The 20,191-nt window shown below is 52.5% G+C and overlaps 8 protein-coding genes across 8 annotated transcripts; 3 read left to right on the top strand and 5 right to left on the bottom strand.

Moving 5' to 3' along the window:
- The first annotated feature begins 320 nt into the window (after positions 1–320).
- Positions 321–2,175, top strand: BJX68DRAFT_233194 (uncharacterized protein). The gene has a single exon (XM_071039599.1). It carries the CDS (start codon positions 712–714, stop codon positions 1,651–1,653), a length of 942 nt encoding a protein of 313 aa, XP_070900931.1. The 5' UTR covers positions 321–711; the 3' UTR covers positions 1,654–2,175.
- A 1,213-nt stretch (positions 2,176–3,388) lies between these two features.
- Positions 3,389–5,368, top strand: BJX68DRAFT_265032 (TauD/TfdA dioxygenase family protein; the record flags this gene model as incomplete). Its single annotated transcript, XM_071045135.1, has 11 exons — positions 3,389–3,776; positions 3,862–3,890; positions 3,963–3,971; positions 4,024–4,083; positions 4,143–4,185; positions 4,244–4,305; positions 4,381–4,471; positions 4,566–4,724; positions 4,839–4,938; positions 5,033–5,112; positions 5,247–5,368. 11 exons carry the CDS (start codon positions 3,389–3,391, stop codon positions 5,366–5,368), a joined length of 1,143 nt encoding a protein of 380 aa, XP_070900930.1.
- Positions 5,369–7,923: 2,555 nt separating this feature from the next.
- Positions 7,924–9,082, bottom strand: BJX68DRAFT_254175 (nucleoside phosphorylase domain-containing protein; the record flags this gene model as incomplete). The annotated part of the gene is made up of 2 exons (XM_071042852.1): positions 7,924–8,032; positions 8,163–9,082. The coding sequence occupies 2 exons, from the start codon at positions 9,080–9,082 to the stop codon at positions 7,924–7,926; spliced, it is 1,029 nt and encodes a 342-aa protein (XP_070900929.1).
- Positions 9,083–10,114: 1,032 nt separating this feature from the next.
- Positions 10,115–11,797, bottom strand: BJX68DRAFT_265030 (uncharacterized protein; the record flags this gene model as incomplete). Its single annotated transcript, XM_071045134.1, has 1 exon — positions 10,115–11,797. The coding sequence occupies one exon, from the start codon at positions 11,795–11,797 to the stop codon at positions 10,115–10,117; it is 1,683 nt and encodes a 560-aa protein (XP_070900928.1).
- Positions 11,798–12,904: 1,107 nt separating this feature from the next.
- BJX68DRAFT_265029 (uncharacterized protein) lies at positions 12,905–13,204 on the bottom strand (the record flags this gene model as incomplete). Its single annotated transcript, XM_071045133.1, has 1 exon — positions 12,905–13,204. The coding sequence occupies one exon, from the start codon at positions 13,202–13,204 to the stop codon at positions 12,905–12,907; it is 300 nt and encodes a 99-aa protein (XP_070900927.1).
- A 443-nt stretch (positions 13,205–13,647) lies between these two features.
- On the bottom strand, positions 13,648–14,293 carry BJX68DRAFT_265028 (Hydantoinase B/oxoprolinase-domain-containing protein; the record flags this gene model as incomplete). The annotated part of the gene is made up of 2 exons (XM_071045132.1): positions 13,648–13,925; positions 14,068–14,293. The coding sequence occupies 2 exons, from the start codon at positions 14,291–14,293 to the stop codon at positions 13,648–13,650; spliced, it is 504 nt and encodes a 167-aa protein (XP_070900926.1).
- A 611-nt stretch (positions 14,294–14,904) lies between these two features.
- Positions 14,905–15,777, bottom strand: BJX68DRAFT_265027 (uncharacterized protein; the record flags this gene model as incomplete). Its single annotated transcript, XM_071045131.1, has 4 exons — positions 14,905–15,296; positions 15,345–15,457; positions 15,520–15,530; positions 15,583–15,777. 4 exons carry the CDS (start codon positions 15,775–15,777, stop codon positions 14,905–14,907), a joined length of 711 nt encoding a protein of 236 aa, XP_070900925.1.
- A 3,012-nt stretch (positions 15,778–18,789) lies between these two features.
- Positions 18,790–19,933, top strand: BJX68DRAFT_274754 (uncharacterized protein; the record flags this gene model as incomplete). The annotated part of the gene is made up of 3 exons (XM_071047721.1): positions 18,790–18,824; positions 18,923–19,152; positions 19,254–19,933. 3 exons carry the CDS (start codon positions 18,790–18,792, stop codon positions 19,931–19,933), a joined length of 945 nt encoding a protein of 314 aa, XP_070900924.1.
- Positions 19,934–20,191: the final 258 nt, after the last annotated feature.

Genomic DNA, 20,191 nt, shown 5'->3' with positions numbered 1-20,191 from the left:
GACTGGCCATAGCGTCAACTTGCAGCAGGACAGCAGCGATCCTGATGCCTGAGAGTTCAGGCCGGAGGGGACTTTTCCCTGCTCATGCCCATTGGGGAAAGACTTTGGCGGTATCGTTGGATGTAATTTAACATCCCGGTACGGCTTGCAAGGGGCTCGGGCTGTCCCCAGCCAACAGACTGCGGCAATCTCAGGTGACAGCTGATGGATACGGCTAGCGTGGTGTAAGATACGGTCCGGCTGCAGCTAAGCTGGAGAGCGGGCACCGCCTCCTGAAGAGCAGCAGTACTTTTTGAGGTCTTGGCTTCTCAGACTCTCTGGCAGGTTCTCTCTCTCCAGCCTGTCCGTCTGTCTGTCGTTCTCGCTCCGTCCCGTCTGCCGTCCAACCCAAATTTCCCTCTGTTCCCTTCTCACTTCCCCTTCCCCTCTCTTTCTTTTTTATTCTGGGGACCACGCTTCTGAATTCACGATCGTTTGGAAACTTTCTTTTGTGTTTCCGACTCCAGCTCCTCGATATACGATACTGATCCACGGTCGTCATTGCTCCTGATCCATGGAACTCGCCTAGGCTGGCTACAGCCCCAGCATAACCAACGCCAGTGTACAACCCCATCGAATTGATGATTCCACGACGAAACGATTGAAATATTCATCTCAACCTTCGATTCCTACAGATAACCCACCGTTTTATTTCCCCCTCACCACTAGAGTATGGTCGCAGGCCAGATGGACGCCTTGGGCGCCTTCTCCTATCTCGCCGACAATCTCCCCACCTGGCTAACTAAATTGTCCGATCTCACTGCACACACCGCTGAAAAACATGCCGAGTTCGCCGAGGCCTTCAAGAAGCACTCTGCTACGCCGATGAAGATCCGTCGACGACGAAACAGCTCGGTCTGCTCGATTCGCACAGATTCCGTCCGGTCCGGGGGTCAGCGTCGGAGGGGTGGCGACGATGGGGATGCGTCTTCTCTGGATTCAACAACGGATGGGCCCGCTGTCATCAGCACGCGGCATAACCTTATAATACACTACGACGGATACACACAAAAGTCCCTGGAGGAGTTGGTCCGCAATATTGGCACGGCGAGGAATAACCTTCGAAAGGGGAAGATGTCTCAGCTGCCTTTGGCTGCTGGCTCACGGTCCGCCACGAGGAACTTTCACGCTCGCAACCCGCCCATGATCGACCCGAATGCTGCACCCGAGGACCAGCTCATGGCTAGCATCCGCATTTCGCGGTCTAGAGCTCAGCCGCCGCCTCCGACACAACGGCAACCCCCTTTTGAAATGGCAGATAAACATTTGGAGCTCGCCCACAGCTTTTGCGAGACGGCGGCGTATCATTTCCTGCGTGCGGGAGCCTGTGCGTCGGAACTGAACAGCGTCAAAGAACGGTTTACGGTGCTGCTCAAGCTCGCCACAGACGAGGTACAGCACCTTCAGAAGCAGAAGAAAGACGAACTTGCCGAGGAAGAAGCTGAGAGTGCGCCTGAAGCTGCAGAGCCCCAGGTAAAGTTACAGCCACGGCCATCGTCACAGTCCTTGAAGCGGCCAGCCTCGAGCGAGGGAACGATCGAGGTAGATGACGACCAAGAATCGGTCGAGTCTATTGATCTTACGGCATTTCGAGTCAACCGGCTTCGCCGTTAGCGGCCCATCTCCACACATTTCATGGCATGGCCACTTCTCATCTCCATTCCAACTTGCACTGCAACAAAGTTCCCGAATATTGGGTTCCATCGCAACTCATCATTCATTATCATTTTCGTTTGGTTCTCATCAGGTATCATCAGCGGGTCGTTCTTTTCTCTCATTATTCACGAGCGTATCATTGAACTGAGCGTGGCGTTGGCAGGAGTCTATTTTCTGGTTTATCTATCTGCGCAGCATCTTCTCTACACATATTATTATACCATCCCTATCTATTGATCTATCCTCAGCAACCGTCATGCCTGGTCTACATTTGGTTTTCGATTTCCAGGACATGGCCATCCATACCGTACATACATCCCTTCGCTAACTCGCACATAATGCAAAAGCATCTCTTTATCCTCAGTTTCTCGTGCACTGCAGGATTGCATTCTGCAGCACTCATCTTCTTCTCCAGTAGCAGCAGAAGTACGAATACGCCGTGTAATCTCGGCAAGATCCCAGAATCCCAGAATCCCAGACACAACCTGGGAAATCTTCAGGATGCCCCAGTGGAGCCAGCACACTCCCCGAGTCGGCGAGTGACCCGGCCGTGCAGGGCGCTGATAGGCGCACAGAGCCCGCCCGGGCTTTAACGAGTGGAATGTGGTGGACTTGGGGCGGGGTTCGTGGAGCACTGGAGATCCCGCGTCGACTCCGCTGTGGTTTTGCTGAGGGCTCGGAAATGCGTTTTCCACTTTGCCTGTCTGGTTCTCTGTTGGAGGTGGAAATTGTATTGAGGGAGGTTGGACGAGACGCTCGAGATGTCCTCTGAAGGGTTTCGAACGTGTTTCTGATAGATGCTGCAATCCGAGGTCATTTCCATTCAATGTTTCGTGTTCTCGGTCGGAGTATTTCGCCTCTATGTAATTGTTTGCGTCTTCGGTGGATTTATTGCTGCGAGCCATGTGCCTGAGCCTGCCAACGAGAATATTCCTTGCAGTGGAAGTTGATTAAGTTCATAGTACTCCGTAAGTATATCCTGGACGTAGTAAACTGTTCATGCACGCCATTTGCTAAGCATAATATATCCTGGGATGACTATATATATTCACTGCACTCGATGTATACTCATTCAATGGCATACTCTCAAGTCCAGTAATGTGCCAACATGGACTCGACGACAAATACCTACTATTATAGTCCGGTATATATAGTGACTTGGACTTGTTCTTGCATTCATCAAGTTCATTTCCAAATTCGAAGGCGTGCTCAAGGCTAAACGCCGAAATCCTTTCTCCGTCGGAGATAGCAAAATATAGGTTCCAGACTGTCGGGTTTAGGCGCCGACATGGGTGCAACATCCAAGATCAACCATTCCAGTTGCTAGGGCGTTGGGTTTGGAGGCTGAAGTCGCTCGCTCATCTGTTTACAAATCAACACCATTTCTTCCCTGGAGGATGCGAACTCTGACCGGGACTCGGCACACTGTCTGCTGCCTCTACCAAGTCAGACTGTATAGAACCAAAGGTGGCTGTCTCCAACTACACAATCTCCTCGACGATTGACGCAATTGTCCCACGCTCTCACTCCCATCGCACCATCTCACAATGATATTGCTCTTTTCTTCAGGGTCGAGATCTTGATAAGACATGTCGGACCCCGCCTGCCCCTCTATGAACTTTCTAGACAAAATTACGGACCACCACACCACGCCCACAAACGGAAAAGACAAGAGAAACCACCCAGGAACAAAATGGCCAACCTCCAATCCCGCTCGCACATCTCCCCGGACTCGCAAACCCCAATAACACTACACCCGCACTTCAACCCCAAAATCCTCGCGCACACTCCCCCCGAGCCTCTCCGCGAAGAGATAACACCACCGCGCGATCGAGCGCACTTTGCAGACCCCGAGAAGAAGGCCCTGTTCTCCGTCGCAACCCGCGTCGACCTCACCGAGAGCATCGGGACGGTCCTCGAGGGCGTGCAGATCTCAGAGCTCTCGGGGACGCAGCTCGATGAGCTTGCGGCGCTGGTGACGGAGCGCGGCGTGGTGTTTTTTCGGGGGCAGGACTTGGATACGCAGGGGCAGGTTCGGGTTTTTGAGCATTTCGGTCTGTATTCCCCCACTCTAGCCCCTTGTTTGTGGTGGGTTTGGTGTAGATTGGCGAGGTGGATGACGTGGTGGAGGAGAGTACACATGTGCTGATGAGTGGCGTGGGATAGGCATCTTGGATAGGCATCCAGCGCAAAAGGTTAGTCCTTTCTTTTCGCCTGTCTGTTACGGAGGCTAGGCTATGTGATCTACGATACTGACAATCTCATAGGACCAGAAGGTAAACCCAGCAATTATGATCACGGAGATATACTGTCTGACATCTCTGGCAGTACGTGAATATCCACGGAAGCCGCGAAGACCACCGCGAGATCCTCAAGTATACACCATGGGTAAACACCGCCCTCTTCCCAGCCACGTACAATGACAAGACGAGTCTAACAGCGTCTAGCCAAGCGGCGACTTTCACGCAGACACCTCGTTCGAGATTAACCGTACGTGGTCCCTGACGCAGAGTATGGGACAAAACTAACAAGCACATCCACCCCACAGCACCCTCATATTCCCTCCTCCGAATGGAAGAACACCCCAAAGTCGGCGGGGACACAGCCTGGGTACGTTCCGTTCACTGATAATAACCCTCACATAACACGTAGTCCAAGTGCCATCAAAGACCTGACGGAGGACAGGTCTCCCAATACGGCCTCTACGACGCCCTCAGCGACGCGTACAAGAAGTTCCTGGATGGGTTGCATGCTGTGCATACGTCGCGGTTGCAGTGTACGCTACGCTACGCCCCAAAGACCCCTCCCCTTCCTACCCTATCACGAGAGCAAAATCAAGAAGCAGCCCTAATACATAGATGCATGACCAGACGACACGATAATCGACCTCTGGGGCGTCGGCCCCAACCGCCCGCCCATCGACACGCACCACCCGGCCGTCCGCACACACCCTGTCACGGGCCTGAAAGCACTGAATGTGAACCCCGGGTTCGTTACGGGGTTTGCCGAGTTGAAGAAGGTCGAGTCTGGTAGGTTTTCTTGAAATACTACTAACCAACCCTATCCCTTCTATGCATCTATGATGGGATTTGGGCGGCGGTATCAAGGCTCGTGGTTGGTTGCTAATGTGTATGCTGCCGCAGACAAGACCCTCGACTTCCTCGCGTACCACATCCACTCGGCGGATGACCATGCTGTGCGGTGGAAGTGGGAGGTGGGCAGTGTGGCCATGTGGGATAATCGGTATCCATCCCATCCATCCCCTCCATTTTCTTCATCGAAGAGTGCGAAGTACAGGACTGTTGAATCGTGCTAACTACTACTGTCTGTATTCCAGCTGCACCCTCCACCGCGTCATCCCAGGCACATATGAAGGCAAAAGAAGGGGAATCCGGACGACGGTCTTTGGCGAGAAGCGTAAGTCCCCCTTCCCTTTTCCCTCTCCCTCTCCCTCTAAATTCGAACCATCCCGATCTTCAAGACGGAAGAGGCGATGTGGGGGCAAATGCAGGGCCATGAAAGATACAAGAACGAGACTGATCATCGAAAAGCATACTTCGACCCCGCAAGCGAGAGCCGAAACGAGCGCGCTCGCAGACTGCGCGACGAGCTGAAGGGCGAGGGAGACGCGACGGTGGCGGCCCAGACTGGAAAGGTAGAGACTCCTGCGTAGCTCAAGCCTCATGGTTATGGGTGCGTAGAAAGTGGGTGCTGCGTCGGTTGGATGCTGGGGCGTGGATGATGGTTTTTGGTCAGATGAGCATCTATGGATCCAGATCCCTCCATCGCGATAACACAAAGTACCGATACCGTACATATTGCGTGCCGAAGCACAACAGGAGTTCAAAAACCTGCGCTCGGTATCCGAAGAGGCGCATAAGCGAGTTTCATCTAGTGTCTCTCGTAATCTCGAACGCATAAAGTGTAGATTGCGAAAATGACGAGTCACATTTGCCTCCGCTCAAGGCTCGAGGCTGTGGGTCCGTCCCGTGGGGATGGTACAAGGACAGGACAGGGACTGAAATTGAAGACTCCCAGCGGGAACGACTAGATGTTGCTATACAGGATTTGAAATAACCAGCTGCATGCACAACCAATCAGTCTGGTATCCTCATGATCCTCATATTTCTCGCCAAACGGATTCGATTCCCAGTGCCAAGGCCAGCCAGGACCAGATTCCAAAATCAGATCAGATCGAGCCGAACAGCGCCGAATCGAAGCCATCCCTATCCCGGCCCGGTGGCAAGGACGAAATTCTACGAGTCATATTTGGCGTTCGTCATTGCTGGTAGCGAGATCCTGATGTCACTGCACGAACTCCGGGATCGGATTTGGTTTCCGACAGGATTCGCGCACGCAGGGATGCAACAGACTGGTTCGAACATGAGACTCGGCAGTTTGGTCACGGTAGTTATGTGTGTTCAACCATGACTAATTCATTGTCTACTTGACCTGGATGAGAGACCATGGTATAGCTCTAAACAACATGACCAAGGTGTCTTGCTTAACAGGAAGGAGACAGCAATGGTGCGCGAGCAGCAGCCACGTGGACAGGTACGAGCCAGAAACGTGCAGTAATCATCAAGAGCTGGACATCTGAAAGAACGAGCAACCCTGAACAAGCATGAGACTCGTCTCAATAGTCTATCAGAGCAAAAGCTGCATTGATCATCTCATGCATAGGCCGAGTTGGCAGATCCCCTGCAGTAGTCTGCGCCCTCGCGCACATTTCCTCTGCGTCCTTTAGCCTGCCCTGATTCAGGTACAGGTTGCCCAAGTTCACAGCCACATGCGCCGTCGAGATATGGTGCGGACCAAGGACTTTCTCCAACCCCATCAGCGCACGCTGGTAGAGCTCCTCGGCCTCGTCGAGGTTGGCGTCGCTCACGTGGAGATTCGCGAGGTTGTTAACCACGCATAGTGTGGCCGGGTGGCTGCGACCCAGTCGCTCAGCGAGACCGCGCTTCGCACGCTCGTACATCCCGCGCGCCTCGTGCAACATCCCCTGGCTCCAGTACAGGATCCCGAGATTGTTCGTGATGTGCAGGGTCGAGGTGTGGTCGGGTCCCAGCGCTTTCCCGAACCCCCGGTGGGCGCGCAGGAACAGCCTCTCGGCCTCGGCGCGGTTGCCCTGGTTCCACGATAGGATCCCCAGGCAGTTTACCGTCCGGAGGGTCACGATGTGCTCGGGGCCTAGGAGGTCCTCGTAGCCCTCCAGCGCCCGGATGTACATCTCCCTGGCCTGGGCGCGCTTGCCCTGGTTCCAGTACAGAATGCCCAGGCAGTTTACCGTGCGGAGGATTGATGCGTCTGTGCTCCGCCTCGTGGGGCAGGCTGTTTCGAGGCCGTGCAGGGCGCTTTGGAAGATCTTTTCCGCGTCGTCCCATTTGCCCTGGGTGCAGTAGAGGATGCCCACGTTGCTGAGGGTGCGGTATGTGGAGGCGCGCTGGCTCCGCGACGAGTCCTCGGATCTGAGCGCTTGTTCAAACGAATCCTCTGCTTCTGTGAACTTGCCCTGTTTTAGATATAGCATGCCCATGTGGTTGAGGACGCGGGCGGTCGACTCATGGTCTGCTCCAAATATCCTCTTGAAGCCGCTCAACGCCCGAGAGAATGCGCTCTCCGCGTCCGTCCATTTATCCTGGTGCATGTATGCGACTCCCAGATTCTCGACTGCTTGGAGTGCCGCTTTGTTGTCGTCGACTGGGAGCTGCGCCTCCTCAAACCCTGCTAGAGCCTCGTGAAGTTTCCGCTCCGCCTCGACGGCGTCCCCCTGATCCAGAAAGAGAACGCCAAGATTCAAGGCATCCTCTGGCTTGAAGTGCCCCGCAGATTCCTGCAGCACTCGCTCGAGATTAGTGTGGAGAGTGTCGCGCGCCTGTCTGGAAAGCCGGGCTTTGATCTCGGGCCGTATTAATGACTGAACTGGTTGAGACTGTGAAGGCTGGGGGTGGTGGTGGGGTGTGAGGAAGCGCCGAAGGCGTTCCTGCGGGCTCTTGCCATGCGGACTTGATATTGTGGCTGCCGCATGTTGCGAATGGGACAGCGATTTAGCTTGTAGGAGCTCTTGGAGTGAGGTGCTGGCGCCATGATCCTGGGTGGACTGCGCCGCCGTCTTTTTGAGTCGCGTCAACGATTGGGTGGGATGTGAGGAGGGTGGCAGTGCTTCCGTGGTTTCAAGTGTCCACTGCAGAAGCTTATTGGTCTGCGAGTGTTGAAGGGGGGTAGTCACGATAGACGGGCCCTGTGCAGGATGCGCGTGGGATAGCAGCGTAAGGAGACCGTTCGCGTTCTCTTGCTCGCGGTGTAAACCAGAGTGAGCATGAATAGCCTCGCGCTGTATATGAGGAATCAAAGGACGGGCCGACAGAGGTCGAGAGGGTAGATTGTAGATATACTCGATGTAAGGGGGTTCGGCCTGGCCCAGCGAGCCGCTATTCGAAGAGCTCACCACAGGGACCACCGACAGCAACTCCTTTGTATAAGCAGCAGCTGTAGCCGCTGCGTAACCCTGCCACTCCTTCATCTTGTGAGAGTCGGAATAGTCACAGATTCCTCGAATGACCAAACAGGGAACATGATCCATCAAGCCAGCGGCCTCCATCTCAAAGCAAAGGATGCCAGTTTCATTCGCCACACGATCCCGAGTGCGACCATGTTTCATAACCTGATTGCCTGATGCGATGAGGCCATAATGCACGGTCGGCGCCTGGCTGCTGCGCTCCTCCCTCGGCACAAGCCGGCGCGGATCGCACTGGTCGCAAGATTCGCCATCTCGAGCATGATCATAGTCCGCTTCAAACAACAAGTCGCTCCGAGAACCGGGCCGTCTTAGAAGAAGGGATAGCTTTGTGTCCTCCGTTGCCGTCTCGAGAATATGTGCAATGCGGCCCTCTCCAGCCAGATGCCTGGACTGCAATTCAGCGAGCGCAGTCAGAAGAGAAGGAGGCGGTTTGTTCAAACTACCCGTCCGTTCAAAACGGCCGTCCCTGACGGTTTTGCCGTAGTCATACTGAATAACCCCACAATGTGTCCCAGTTGGTTTGCTGACAACCACATCGCCGAGTCGAATATCGATGTCTTTCCTCGGTACGCCTCCGCCAATGCCGACCATGAGGACAAATCGAATGCAAGGAAATGTAGAGAGTAACGAGGCGGTAACGAACGATGCCGATGTAGTCCCATAGACGCCAATTGGAAGAGGAGCAATTACCACATTATGCCCGGAGATTGCGCCCACTGTATAGGTATTGACATCGGTCGAGGGCTGCCGGGGAGTGGCGTGGGTTTCATCTAGCATAGCCTTTGCCGCTGTCAATTCCAATGATAGAGCGCAGACCCATCCCACGGAGTAAGCCTCTGGTGGAAGCCTTTTGATAGCCGGCATTTCTGAAATGATGCATGGATGCGTGAATGGGAACAGTGCTAGTGGTACGCTAGGCGTAGGATTAGCACTGAAATTTGTTCCAGAGAGATATGGAACTTACAGAAGCCATTGCTAGTAGTGTTTAATGCCAATCATTGCGCGCATCAGGACAAACGCTGCATCTTGCAAAAATCCAGCATACCACGCAGTGAAATACGAGGCTCGGATGGGGCTCTGCGATAAGCCTTGTTCTCTCACTCAACTGGGTCGGAAAGGTCTCACAATCGAGTTGTCATGTCATAAGATGAGCTTACAATATGGCGTAATCGGGAGTGTGCTGTTAGCGGCGTCCAGCTTTCTTTGCTCTCCTTTCTCTTGGCTCGGTAACAGGAAGACAGTAGGTAATAAGATGGGGGATCCATGGATGAGGGGAAAGTCAACACTAAGCACGGTCCTCCCGCGGATGCGACGGAAGAATGTCGGTCCGTCTTGCCAGTCATAGGGAAATACGACGCGATTGGCCTGGGCTAGAGATTGGATGGAATGGCGCGCTTGGGAATTTGCTCTTGGCATGTTGTCACAGAGTGAGAGGACTGTTTTTCTCTCAGGTTCAATTGCAGAGGATTTGTATTTATTCACACTCATCACAGAGTAATTCCCTTGGTTCTACCATTTAATGCTCGAAAGTGCGAATCCTGCTTAGAGTAGCGCACGTACTGGTAGGAATGAATGCAAGGGTAGCCAGCTGTCCATCTTGCATCTCGTAGGTAATCAGATCCCCAGTTGCCATATCTACTGATAGTTACAGGAGGCCTCCAAGGATGGTGCCTTAAAACGGTGCATCGCCCTGTTGTTTCTAGATCTTGACTGTCAATGGTTCTTGCGAGAGAGATACAGTAACTTGCTATTACCATTATGATATGTAATCCACCTGACATCACGGTAGCATGGAGCATAGCGGTCCAAACTATAAGAGTCTGGATGTCAATGCAAAGGCTGATATGAGGCAGTTTGCCTTGTGCGAATGCAACATGCTGTGGACGATCATCACCCTTACTCGCCGATGAGGACGAGCGCCGGGGTACAGCTAACGGGCCCTTTGTCTAGAATCTGTCTCATATCACCGTTCAATGGATTTTCCGACACACCAGCGCCGCTGACATATTTCTCGACCAACTGGTCAGTGATCTCCTTTTCATCACAGAACTTCCACATCTTCTTCCATGACTCTCGAGTCTCCTCCTCGGCCTCGACTATAGGCAACACGTCATCCGATGAAAGGCCCCCACCGTCCAGGTAATAAAATTCGACCTTACATCTCTGTTGCATGCACCTAACTAAGAGCTTGTCGCGGAGTATGTCCAGAGCCTTAGACCAGACGCCAGATTCCAGGTATATACAGTTCATGCATAACAACTCCAAGTCATCAGGTAGCGAGGTACACAGCTTTTCTAGGGCCTGTTGATTAAATGTAAGGTAGGACACCCGGAGAAACTTAAGGCCAAACCAAGTAGCTGGGCTAAGAGCGCGGCCAAAGGAGTTCGAGTCGTCTCTCTCAGGGGAGCCATATCCTCGGCTCGAGAGGTCAAAATCGACGCTCCTTAGGCACTGGCCAGAGAGAATAACGGAAAGAAATTTATTGATGGCCTCGCGGTTCTGAGGTGTTAGAGGATCAGTCTTTGGGTATCCTATCGTGTGCCGTGTGTGCGGCATGAAAGAGAACTCCTCGAGTCCGCGACATGCAGCGGATAGGTCAGCCCACGAGCCAGACTTTCGTGAGCCTTCGGAGCTTGGGTGTAGAAGATGGAAGCCATTGTTGATGGGAAAACAATTCATATGAAGCTTCCGCACGTTTACCCCTGCCTTATGAAGAGCAACTGGCAAGTCCACAAGGATCGTTGCTGGGACCAGTTCTGCGCCCAGATCCTCTATTCTTTCCCATAACAACGGGGTATCCATATACTGACGGAGCCAGCTCATCTCGCCCAGCTGTCGCGCTGGACTTGGGTTGTAGATTGTGGAACGCCAGTGGCCTTCGCTCATAAGTAGAGATTCACAGTGGGGCATGTGAGTCAGTGCAGCAGCAAGCCTCTGGATAAAGGTTCCTTGGATGATCAGATGGAACTGCTCTCTGTGCCGCTCTTGATATTCTTTGTGGCCTTCGAGTAAGCACTGCTGGTACTTGAGGTGATCCGGCGGCGCATTCTCGCTGCTGGGTTCAAAGTAGACATCCCAAGCTTTCAGTATATGTTCTCGCAAGAGCAACTGCGCCATTTTCCACATGCAGTGGCCTCGGAGAGAGTCGCGCTCCTGTTCAACGTAGAATCTGGGGATTGCCGAAAACCGCCGTAAATCCGTGGCGAATTCTCCCGGGCAATATTCAAGCAAGAGAGACAAATGACGAAGTCCTTTGGCGAGGAAAGGACGCGTAGCGAGGTGCTCAATAAAGTCAAGAGACTTTCGACTGATTCCCACTTCAAGCCATACGTATAACAGTGGGGATGCGAGTTCATCGAAAAGGCGGCACACGAGGCGTGTGTTTTTGATAGTCTGTCGACGATCCCTCTCTTCCTGATCCCTTCCATCCAGTGTAGGCTCTTCTTTCCAAATGTCCCAGGCTGCAGTCGACGGATAGAAATCAAGAGGGTAATCAAAACAGCCGAAGATGTGGTGCAGGATCTCGGGCGGAAGACTAAGGATACCGCGCGGGCGCTGGAGCCTCTGCGGACTGCTCATCGTGAATGTTGTTGCGAGAGGGAAGCAGCTGCTTGATGAGCAAATCCAGTACTGCGAAGGGGAGAGAAAGACGCCGGAGTAAGAAGAAAGGTTGACGGATGAAGAGGAACGGAAGTTTGAGAGTAACACTTGAAGGAAGATGGAGGACAGAGAGATCTGAGACAACAGGGCAGCAGTCACAACAACACTCAAGCAGCCTTGTTTTTGTTTCTTTCTCCTGTGCCGGAAATGGTGACTCCCACTGTGGAATGGCGTCTGAGGGTCTTGTCAGTATGTGCTCTATTCCGTCATAACGAGAGATGCTGTGATCTGATGCAGGACGGCTGATCTGATCATGACAGGGCATACGAAGCCCAAAGAGTAAGTAACCAAGTGCCACAGAAAGGAATGCTTTCCAACACAATAACAGAGAAGCCAGAGACCTAGTATCGAGTGTCCCTTCTACTGCGCCTTCCCATACGACCACCACCAGGGGGAGCCCTGCAGCATCCGGTCAGCAACTAAATCAACTGAACAAACCCACGACTTACGAATGATGATCCGACCTCCATTCTTCATCCAACGTCTACTCTTGCCTCTCAGTAACATCTCCCTCTCTCCATGCTCGACATGCCCAAACCACACGTTCTCACCACATTGCCCTGGCGCACCACCACACATCCCATACGGCGCAACGGCCCGGCGCTCACTTAACACAAAGACATTGACATCTCTCCAGAACTCAATATCGCGCACGACGCTATTGCCGCCATGATGCTGCCCGCGCTACCGGAGCCGGTACGGATTGAGAACTCGCGGAAGATACATGGGTATCTGCGCTTAAGGGACTCGGGATCGGTGATTCGTGTGTTAGGCATGTGGACGTGCAGACCGAATTGACCGTCCCACGCTGGGCCGCCCCGGCACATTCAGCGATTGTCTGTTGCTCGTTGATAAGATTTGTTGAGAAGGAGGAGGAGAGAATGGTACTCGAACCGTACAGTACCCAAAGCCAGGCTCAGGGACACCATCGACTAGCCGCCCTCCATACCCAAAGGCGAGGTTACTGCAGGTTTCTTGACTCGCACCGCTAGCTTGAAAACCTCGCAGGACCGGGTCAATCACACGTTATGAGGTCTCGATGCTTCCACCGACTGTTGCAGCGCCAGTAGATGGTGAAAGGATTGTGCCTTCGGGGAGAATGGCTTCGATTAGAGCAAGACGGCCCTGGTTGAGTAGGATGTTACTATCGATCAGAGACCGCAGGACAGATGACCGCACTGAAGATGATGGCTCTTGGTGCGTTGAGGTTACCGTATACTTCGCATGCGGTTCCTGTAAAGCCAAAGGTTGCTGACCCGTTCCCTTGTTAATTTTGGCCCGCAGTGAGAGCTCTGAGCCGTCGTTCAAGTAGGCGACGGTTTGCATATCGTGAACTTCTCGAAGCAAGTCCGGACAACTTTTTCGGCGCCGTCATAGGTTCCGAGCATGTATTTCTTTCGTTAGCATCGATACCTTACCATTGCCGCCCGAGAAATCCTACCTGAGCTGTGGGCAGTCAATAGTCCCAAATCAACCCTCGGATGAATTTGATGCCCTTTCGGTTCGCAGCGACCTGAGCCTTAGGATCACTCACATTACCCGACCAGGTTCTCGTCCCGGTGCATCCACGACATGTGCTGGTTTGCGCAAGGTGATCTTGGCTAGCCCTCGCTCGTTATGTAAACCCTCTCTTACCAGCTTGAACGCGGTGAAAGAGGCACGCTCCTGCCAGATTTCCTTCGCGTGAGGCGGCATAGGTCCAGCCAAGATACCATCAATACTCGCATGATGGTCACGGGAAGCGACCCAGAACAGCACGTACTTCGTCGTTATGATCGTCGATAATGGGCGATGGCCGTCACATCGGGAAGATGAGACCCTCCAGCAGCCGGGTGATTTGACACGATAACGTCGCCCGGTCGTAGTGTGTTGTCCCATTTCTTACTCTGATACGCGACAATATGCGGTGCATTCGCGACAAGACCACCGGATGGTGAGAATAGTCCGCATGAATAGTCGATACGCTCTTTGATGTTGATTAAGACAGAAGTGTTCTGCAGCGTTTTGTCCATTTGCTCTGCGATGCCCATGAAGCGATGACCAAAAACTGAACCCTTGGGAGCGTAGTGCACCAGTGACAGATTCTACAACGTCCTCGAAACCCCCCTGCAAGACAACCTTTAAGCATCCGTCCAATCTCAGAGACCGTGGCTGCTGGATTTCATGGGCAACATCGGCCAGCGACATACCATATGCGGAGAGGTTGCTCGAATATCGATGAATTACATTATCCCGAATCTGCAGAGCCCCTGAGACATCGCAAGCATGTTGGCCACCGGCACCACTAGAGGTAGCCAGTGTGTGCTGTACTGCCTTGATTCCTCTTCCCTCAGTAAGACCTCGGATGGGCCGGCTCATACTTTTGTTTGCGACGCGCAGAAAACCACCAGCGACTTCTTCCGCGGCAAGCCCCATGTTTGTTTCCTTTCCTTATTAATGCTTTCGGTCAGTTCGAAGACTTCTTTGACGTTCTGTCTCGGTCGAGAGGCTCGTCTTCCTTGGAACCGAAGCTCGACGGGGAATACTCTCGGAGCAACCTTCCCGACCGCCAGCAGCCAGGGTGCTGATATATAGCTGCGGCCTTTGGTGAGCTACTTTGGCAGTCTCGGTCTCAGATACATGCTTGAGGGAGCCAGAGTACCTGCTTACATCCGTCGAGGTACAACCCATGTCGAACCCAATGACTAGACATGATGATGGGATTTGAGAGCTCTGTGCTACGCGCAGTGCATAATCTAGTAAGTGGTGCACTATATTGTGGATTCAAGTACGTTAACAACTCTTCGAGATTATGGGAGTAGTTGTTGCATTATTACATTCGCAAGAATAATGATTCATTCGCTCATCAACACTTCGTACCGAGGGGTATTCGCCGTACGCAACGCAGCAGATGGTGGTACTCGCTGCTTCGCTCAAACCCGCAGATTCGTTTCCCAACGTGCCTTCCTTCTGGGTCCAAGCTACAGAGATACGGGCGTGGCGAAACTTATCCCTCGGCTCCAACACTCTATGCCCAGACAGACATCCTAATAATCCGCATTCCACAACGGCTTCCACGAGAAAGCCCTAACAGCCGGATCCGGGTTAAAGCACTCGCCCTGATTCTCCTGTGTAAACACAACCTCGGGCTCGCCCGCACACTCACGATCCTCAAACGCACTAATCTCCCACCCGTTGTTATTCTCCGAGGTCGCAGTCGGCCAGGTGATGTCACCGCCCAGGTTCAGATAGTAGCAGTCGGTGAGCAGTTGGTAGCCCAGTGTTGCGCCGAGAGAAGTGCAGGTGTTGTTTAGCCCGCCAAGTTTCACCAGGACGTCAAAGTCCGAGGGCACGGGGACTGTAGAGTCCTCTGGGATAGTTGTGATGGGGCCGGTTTGGTTTGAGAGGAGGTGGCCTTCGTAGTTTGCTATGTAGGTTTCTGGAGTGGCGTTAGTAGGGATTGCGTCAGGATCGGGTCTGGTCTCACCGAGGTTTATGCTAGTCTCTTGGTACCTGGGCAGGGATGCAATTCGACAACTGCACGACAGGTTTGCGGTATCCGAGAGAGCGCAGTCTTCGCAGGACTGGTGGTATGCGCCGCTATCGGGTTACTAGTTAGAGCTTGTTCGTTCATCATACATAGGGTTATCTTTTGGGGTTACCCTGTAGACCACTGTACTCATTAGCACTCTACTGCATATCATAAAAAGAGCAGCCTAGCGTACCTCTAGATTTCCGTTGCTGTTGCCGATCTTGCTGGGCAAGTAGACACTACTGGCGATTTCATCGCCATTGCCCGTGGGGCACGTAGCGACGAGCCAATCGCCGTTCAGGGTGATGTCTGAGCACTCGGTCGAGTAGCCCTGGGCCGCCGCTAGGGCAGCGCTGGTGAGGGCGAGAAGGGCGGATGGACGATGCATGGTAAGTCCTGTGTATAATGAGCAAAGTGCGGCTGCTAGACTCGAGAGTCAAGAATAAAGGCCCTCAAAGTGGATGGTGCATCTTTATATCACCATCTCGCACAGACGTCGCGAAAGATTGAGAGAGAGCTCGCAGACCATGAGGAAACTAGTGGATACGTTTACGCTGGCATGACTCGAGTAGCAGAAACCAACACAAGACTATCCCCGGAACTAGAATGGTGCCTCGGACTGCCTCCGCTAGTTAGTGGCACTTGCGCGTCGCAGCCCCCAGCATGTACGTAACCTGCAGGATTCTTCATGCCCCCGATAATCTGCTCGCAGCCGACGAATGCTATCGAATGTCGACCCGCAAATTGTCGCTTGTAGATCAGTCAAGCTTGATCGGGTGATCTACGCTTTATTCACAAACACACATATGCGGTGTCCGGATATCCATCCCTTTATACCCTGTTTTATGATTCGGAATGCTTTCATGATCTAGGTCTAGCAAATGCAATCCTGCTTGTTTCGGGATTCAAGTTGGCTGCGGGGTCGTGGCTGAGCCTGGCGTTGCTTAATCTCCGGGTGTGGGTTGATTTCTTCACACTTTATTCCGTCGAATCAGGGCATGACCTTGTAATAAGGCCCCCCAGGCACAGATTGCAGGAGTCAAATCCATGCTTTCTTCGTGGCCAGGCCGATATCAATGCTGCAACGAACGTATAAAATAACCAATCGTATAGTTGACGGCAAAATGGTCGGCAGTGGAGATGGAGTCGAGCCAGAGTCTAGGTCTACCAGCATCCACCCAAGCGCTATTACAAACAATTTGCTAAGCAGGATTTCCACGCCTGGGCGAATCGTACCTGTTTTCGCTGTGGGTACGAATGATTCTCCAGGCTTCCAAGGTAAGGCCCGCACCGGAATCCTCATGGACCGAAGCGGACCGATGAAATCTAATCTAATCTAGCCGGTTGTTGCAGAATGGATCAGTCCGTCTGGTCAGGTCGACCACCGCTCGCGTCTGGGCCCCCTCGTTCTTTCCATGTATCATGACGTTGATCGGTGAACGTTCCGCTGGCGGCTATGCTGGACATTGGATGAATGGTGGACTGGATTCGAAAAACTTACGCTGTCATCCTTGTATTGACTGACTTGGCGTTTCTGAGTTGAGGAAGCATGTCTTCCGATCGACTTGGGCATATCAGTCCCTGATGGAGGTCAGCATCACTTGATAAGACGGTGCATATGAAGAGTCTGTTTCCAATGGGAGAACTCAATGTAATAGCGTGGCTGTGGGCAAGAAAAACCTGTATGTGCCTACTACTAGGTATCTACCTCAGGGGAATAGAGCAATAGACCGAAATTTCCACTATGCGCTATGATCAAGCATACGCACAATGCTCCGGTATTGATCCTAGCACTCCATGTATCAAAGGTCAACCCGACCAATGCAGATGTTCAAAGTCGCTTCACTCAACTCATCTTCATTGCGATGTCCCACTGGATGCAGCGTTTTGAACCATGGAGGTGAACAGTGGTCTCTCAATATACCTCTACACCCTTTCACATAGACCTACCAGTCTTGACACATTCGGTCTGTAAAGCTGGATAATCACAACCTTTAGTGTATGTCAAGGTATTATCTGATGAACGTTAAAAAAAGCCTCAACTACTAGTTATTACCCTATCCAATAGAAGTTTAAAATCAACTTTCAATAAGAACTTATATAATCAGTAGGTATAGCGCGCTCCCCACCCACCTGCCTTCCGTCAACGAAACATCACAGCATAGCAAAATCCAGCACCTCTCAACACCGAACCAAGCCCGCAAGGAACGGTTTGAGAATCCTCTATCCCATTATCCATCCACTCCCCATAACCCAGTCAACCATCTCGATAGCCTACAGGCAACTACTCCGCTTCTTACCCTGCCCCGTAATCACCACTACTCCACCACCTATATCGTATATAAGAGTCTCCTAAGATGCAACGATAATACCACTAGCCTTGTTATTACTACGGAAACGGAAATTATGGCCTGCTGCTCTGCCAGCTATTCACGGTATAGAAAGAACGTGAATGGTTTTCCTTTCTTTTCTTTCTTTTCTTTTCCGGTAGCATGAAGTTAATTGCGCCAAATCTCTCATCAGTCGCTATCTATCGCTTCGGATGGATGGAAGGTGGCTATTGATGATGCTTATCAGCGAGGGAGCCGCGTTTTGCGGGTAGGGCAGGTCCACCCTAGTCTGGTGTGCTTGAGATAAGATGGAATTCAGTAGTATTGTTCGGGGGAGGGAGTTGGGAAAAGGTTGGTGAATATAAGCATCAAGGCCAAGAGTACCCTATGCAAATCCTAATCCCAAGTCTATATTTTCTATGAGTAATACGCAGATATGTTGGGTCTAGGCTACGGCTACGGTAACCGAGCCCAGGCAAGGTGTAGAAAAGGGGTGCTCTGTATCATATAATACAAATATAGACTAGACCTCGGTTCAGAAGCCCAGCCCTAGACCACACGACACCAATGGATCCTCTAACTCTACTGGATACCTTGATTAGTCTAGATGATTAGAGGAGGGATTTCCTGTTTTGGAAGCCTGCACTTTGATGTACAGTCGAATGCCAGGTAGGCTGCTCACTAATCTACTCTTCGACTCTTGACTACCGAGGTCTGTTCCAGGGATTGATAAGCATACCTTGTTTGGATCCAGGATGTCGGAGAGTTCCCGCACCTGAATTGCCCGCAATGTCCGCGAGCCTCAGACACCGGCCCTCGTTTGTTGATCACAACGCTTATCCTGATGATCATACTCGATAGCCCTGAGGATTATTAATCCCGGCAATCCGGCGCGGCGGGATGCGTTTCTCATAGTAGACACCGGCCAACATGCTGGGCCATGATGATAAATAGTAAAATAAATTGCCAATGGCCTCTTGCTTGACTTGAGTTGTCTTTCTCTTGAGTTTACACACCGTCTCCATCTAAACTTGACCTTGAGCAACTCTATCCCTTCACTCGCTACATCCATGTCTGCCTCCAAGCGGTCCGTCCTGATTACAGGGTATGTATATCAGGTGATTCTATCAGAGGCCACTAGGACACCGAAGATGCAAAACAGACGACCCTGCCAAAGCTTATACTTACTAACTATACAAATAGATGCTCGCAGGGCGGAGCCGGTAACGCGCTCGCGCTCGAGTTTGCCGCTCGAGGCCTCCGGGTCTTTGCAACAGCCCGCTCTCTCAAGTCCATTGCCAACCTCGCAGAGAGCGGCATTGAAACGCTGGCGCTGGACGTGACCGATCCAGAGAGCATCGCCGCTGTAAAGGCCGAGATCTCCCAGCGCACAGGCGGCACCCTGGACATGCTGTATAATAACGCGGGCTCAAGTGCGTCCTCCCCCCCAAGATAGCTTCGCCTGCGCATCGGGTCGAGCAAATCAACTTCCCTCTCGAGTCTTCGAACTAATCCAGATAATGGATGGAAACAGTGTACGAAGCCCCAGCAATCGAAGCAGACCCGGCGCGCGTCCGCGCAATGTTCGACGCCAACGTCTTTGGCCTCTTCGACATGGTGACGGCCTTTACCCCGCTGCTCCTCGCCGCAGTGCACACTCCGACCTCTAAAACCCCCAACAACACACCGCCCACAATCGTCAACGTCGCCTCCATCGTCTCCCGGATCCCCCTCCCCTTTGCCGCGGCCTACAACGCCTCCAAGGCCGGCGTCTCCGCGTACTCGGATACGCTGCGCCTTGAGCTCGCCCCGCTGGGCATCCGCGTCGTAACGGTCTTCATGGGCGAAGTCGCGACGAAGCTGCGCTCTGCGGAGAAGATCGATTTCGGGGCGGAGAGCCTCTACGCGGACGTCGAGGGGAAGCTCAAGGGGCGGATTGAGCATGCTGCGCGGGTGTCGGTTGCGCCGGAGGTCTTTGCGAGGGAGGTTGTGGACAGGGCGCTGGTGCGGGGTAGTGGTGATGGGGCGAGCTATATATGGAAGGGGACGAATGCGTTTCTCGTGTGGTTTCTCAACGCGGTTGGGCCGCGCAAGGTCTTCGATTCGATTCTGAAGGGGTTTGTGGGCTTTGATGATAAGGGGTTGGTGGAGCTGGTTTATGAGCGTGGGCGGCGGCAGGCTGTTGGAGAGGTTGGAGGGGATAGTAGTGGCTGATTACTTTTTTTATAAGAATTATCTTTGCCTGTTATTATATCACCTTGCTCAGAATCATACCTGTTGTAAAATGATACTTGTAGAAGAGAATGTTTGGAAAACGTGTCAAACATAGTATATATGGGTCTATTCAATACCCTCTCTACATCTACTACTTGAATATCGTGTGGAATATAAGCATGGATTGTCATGTCGCGGACTAGGCTTTATAGTCTCATACCCACATCTTCTATCGAAACATCAAGTTCTTTCCAAACG

The sequence above is a fragment of the Aspergillus pseudodeflectus genome (assembly GCF_044049435.1).
Source record: "Aspergillus pseudodeflectus strain CBS 756.74 chromosome Unknown BJX68scaffold_13, whole genome shotgun sequence".
Taxonomy (NCBI): Eukaryota; Fungi; Ascomycota; class Eurotiomycetes; order Eurotiales; family Aspergillaceae; genus Aspergillus; species Aspergillus pseudodeflectus.
Note: the sequence above shows the minus strand (reverse complement) of the source record. Positions and strands in the feature narration are given on the sequence as shown.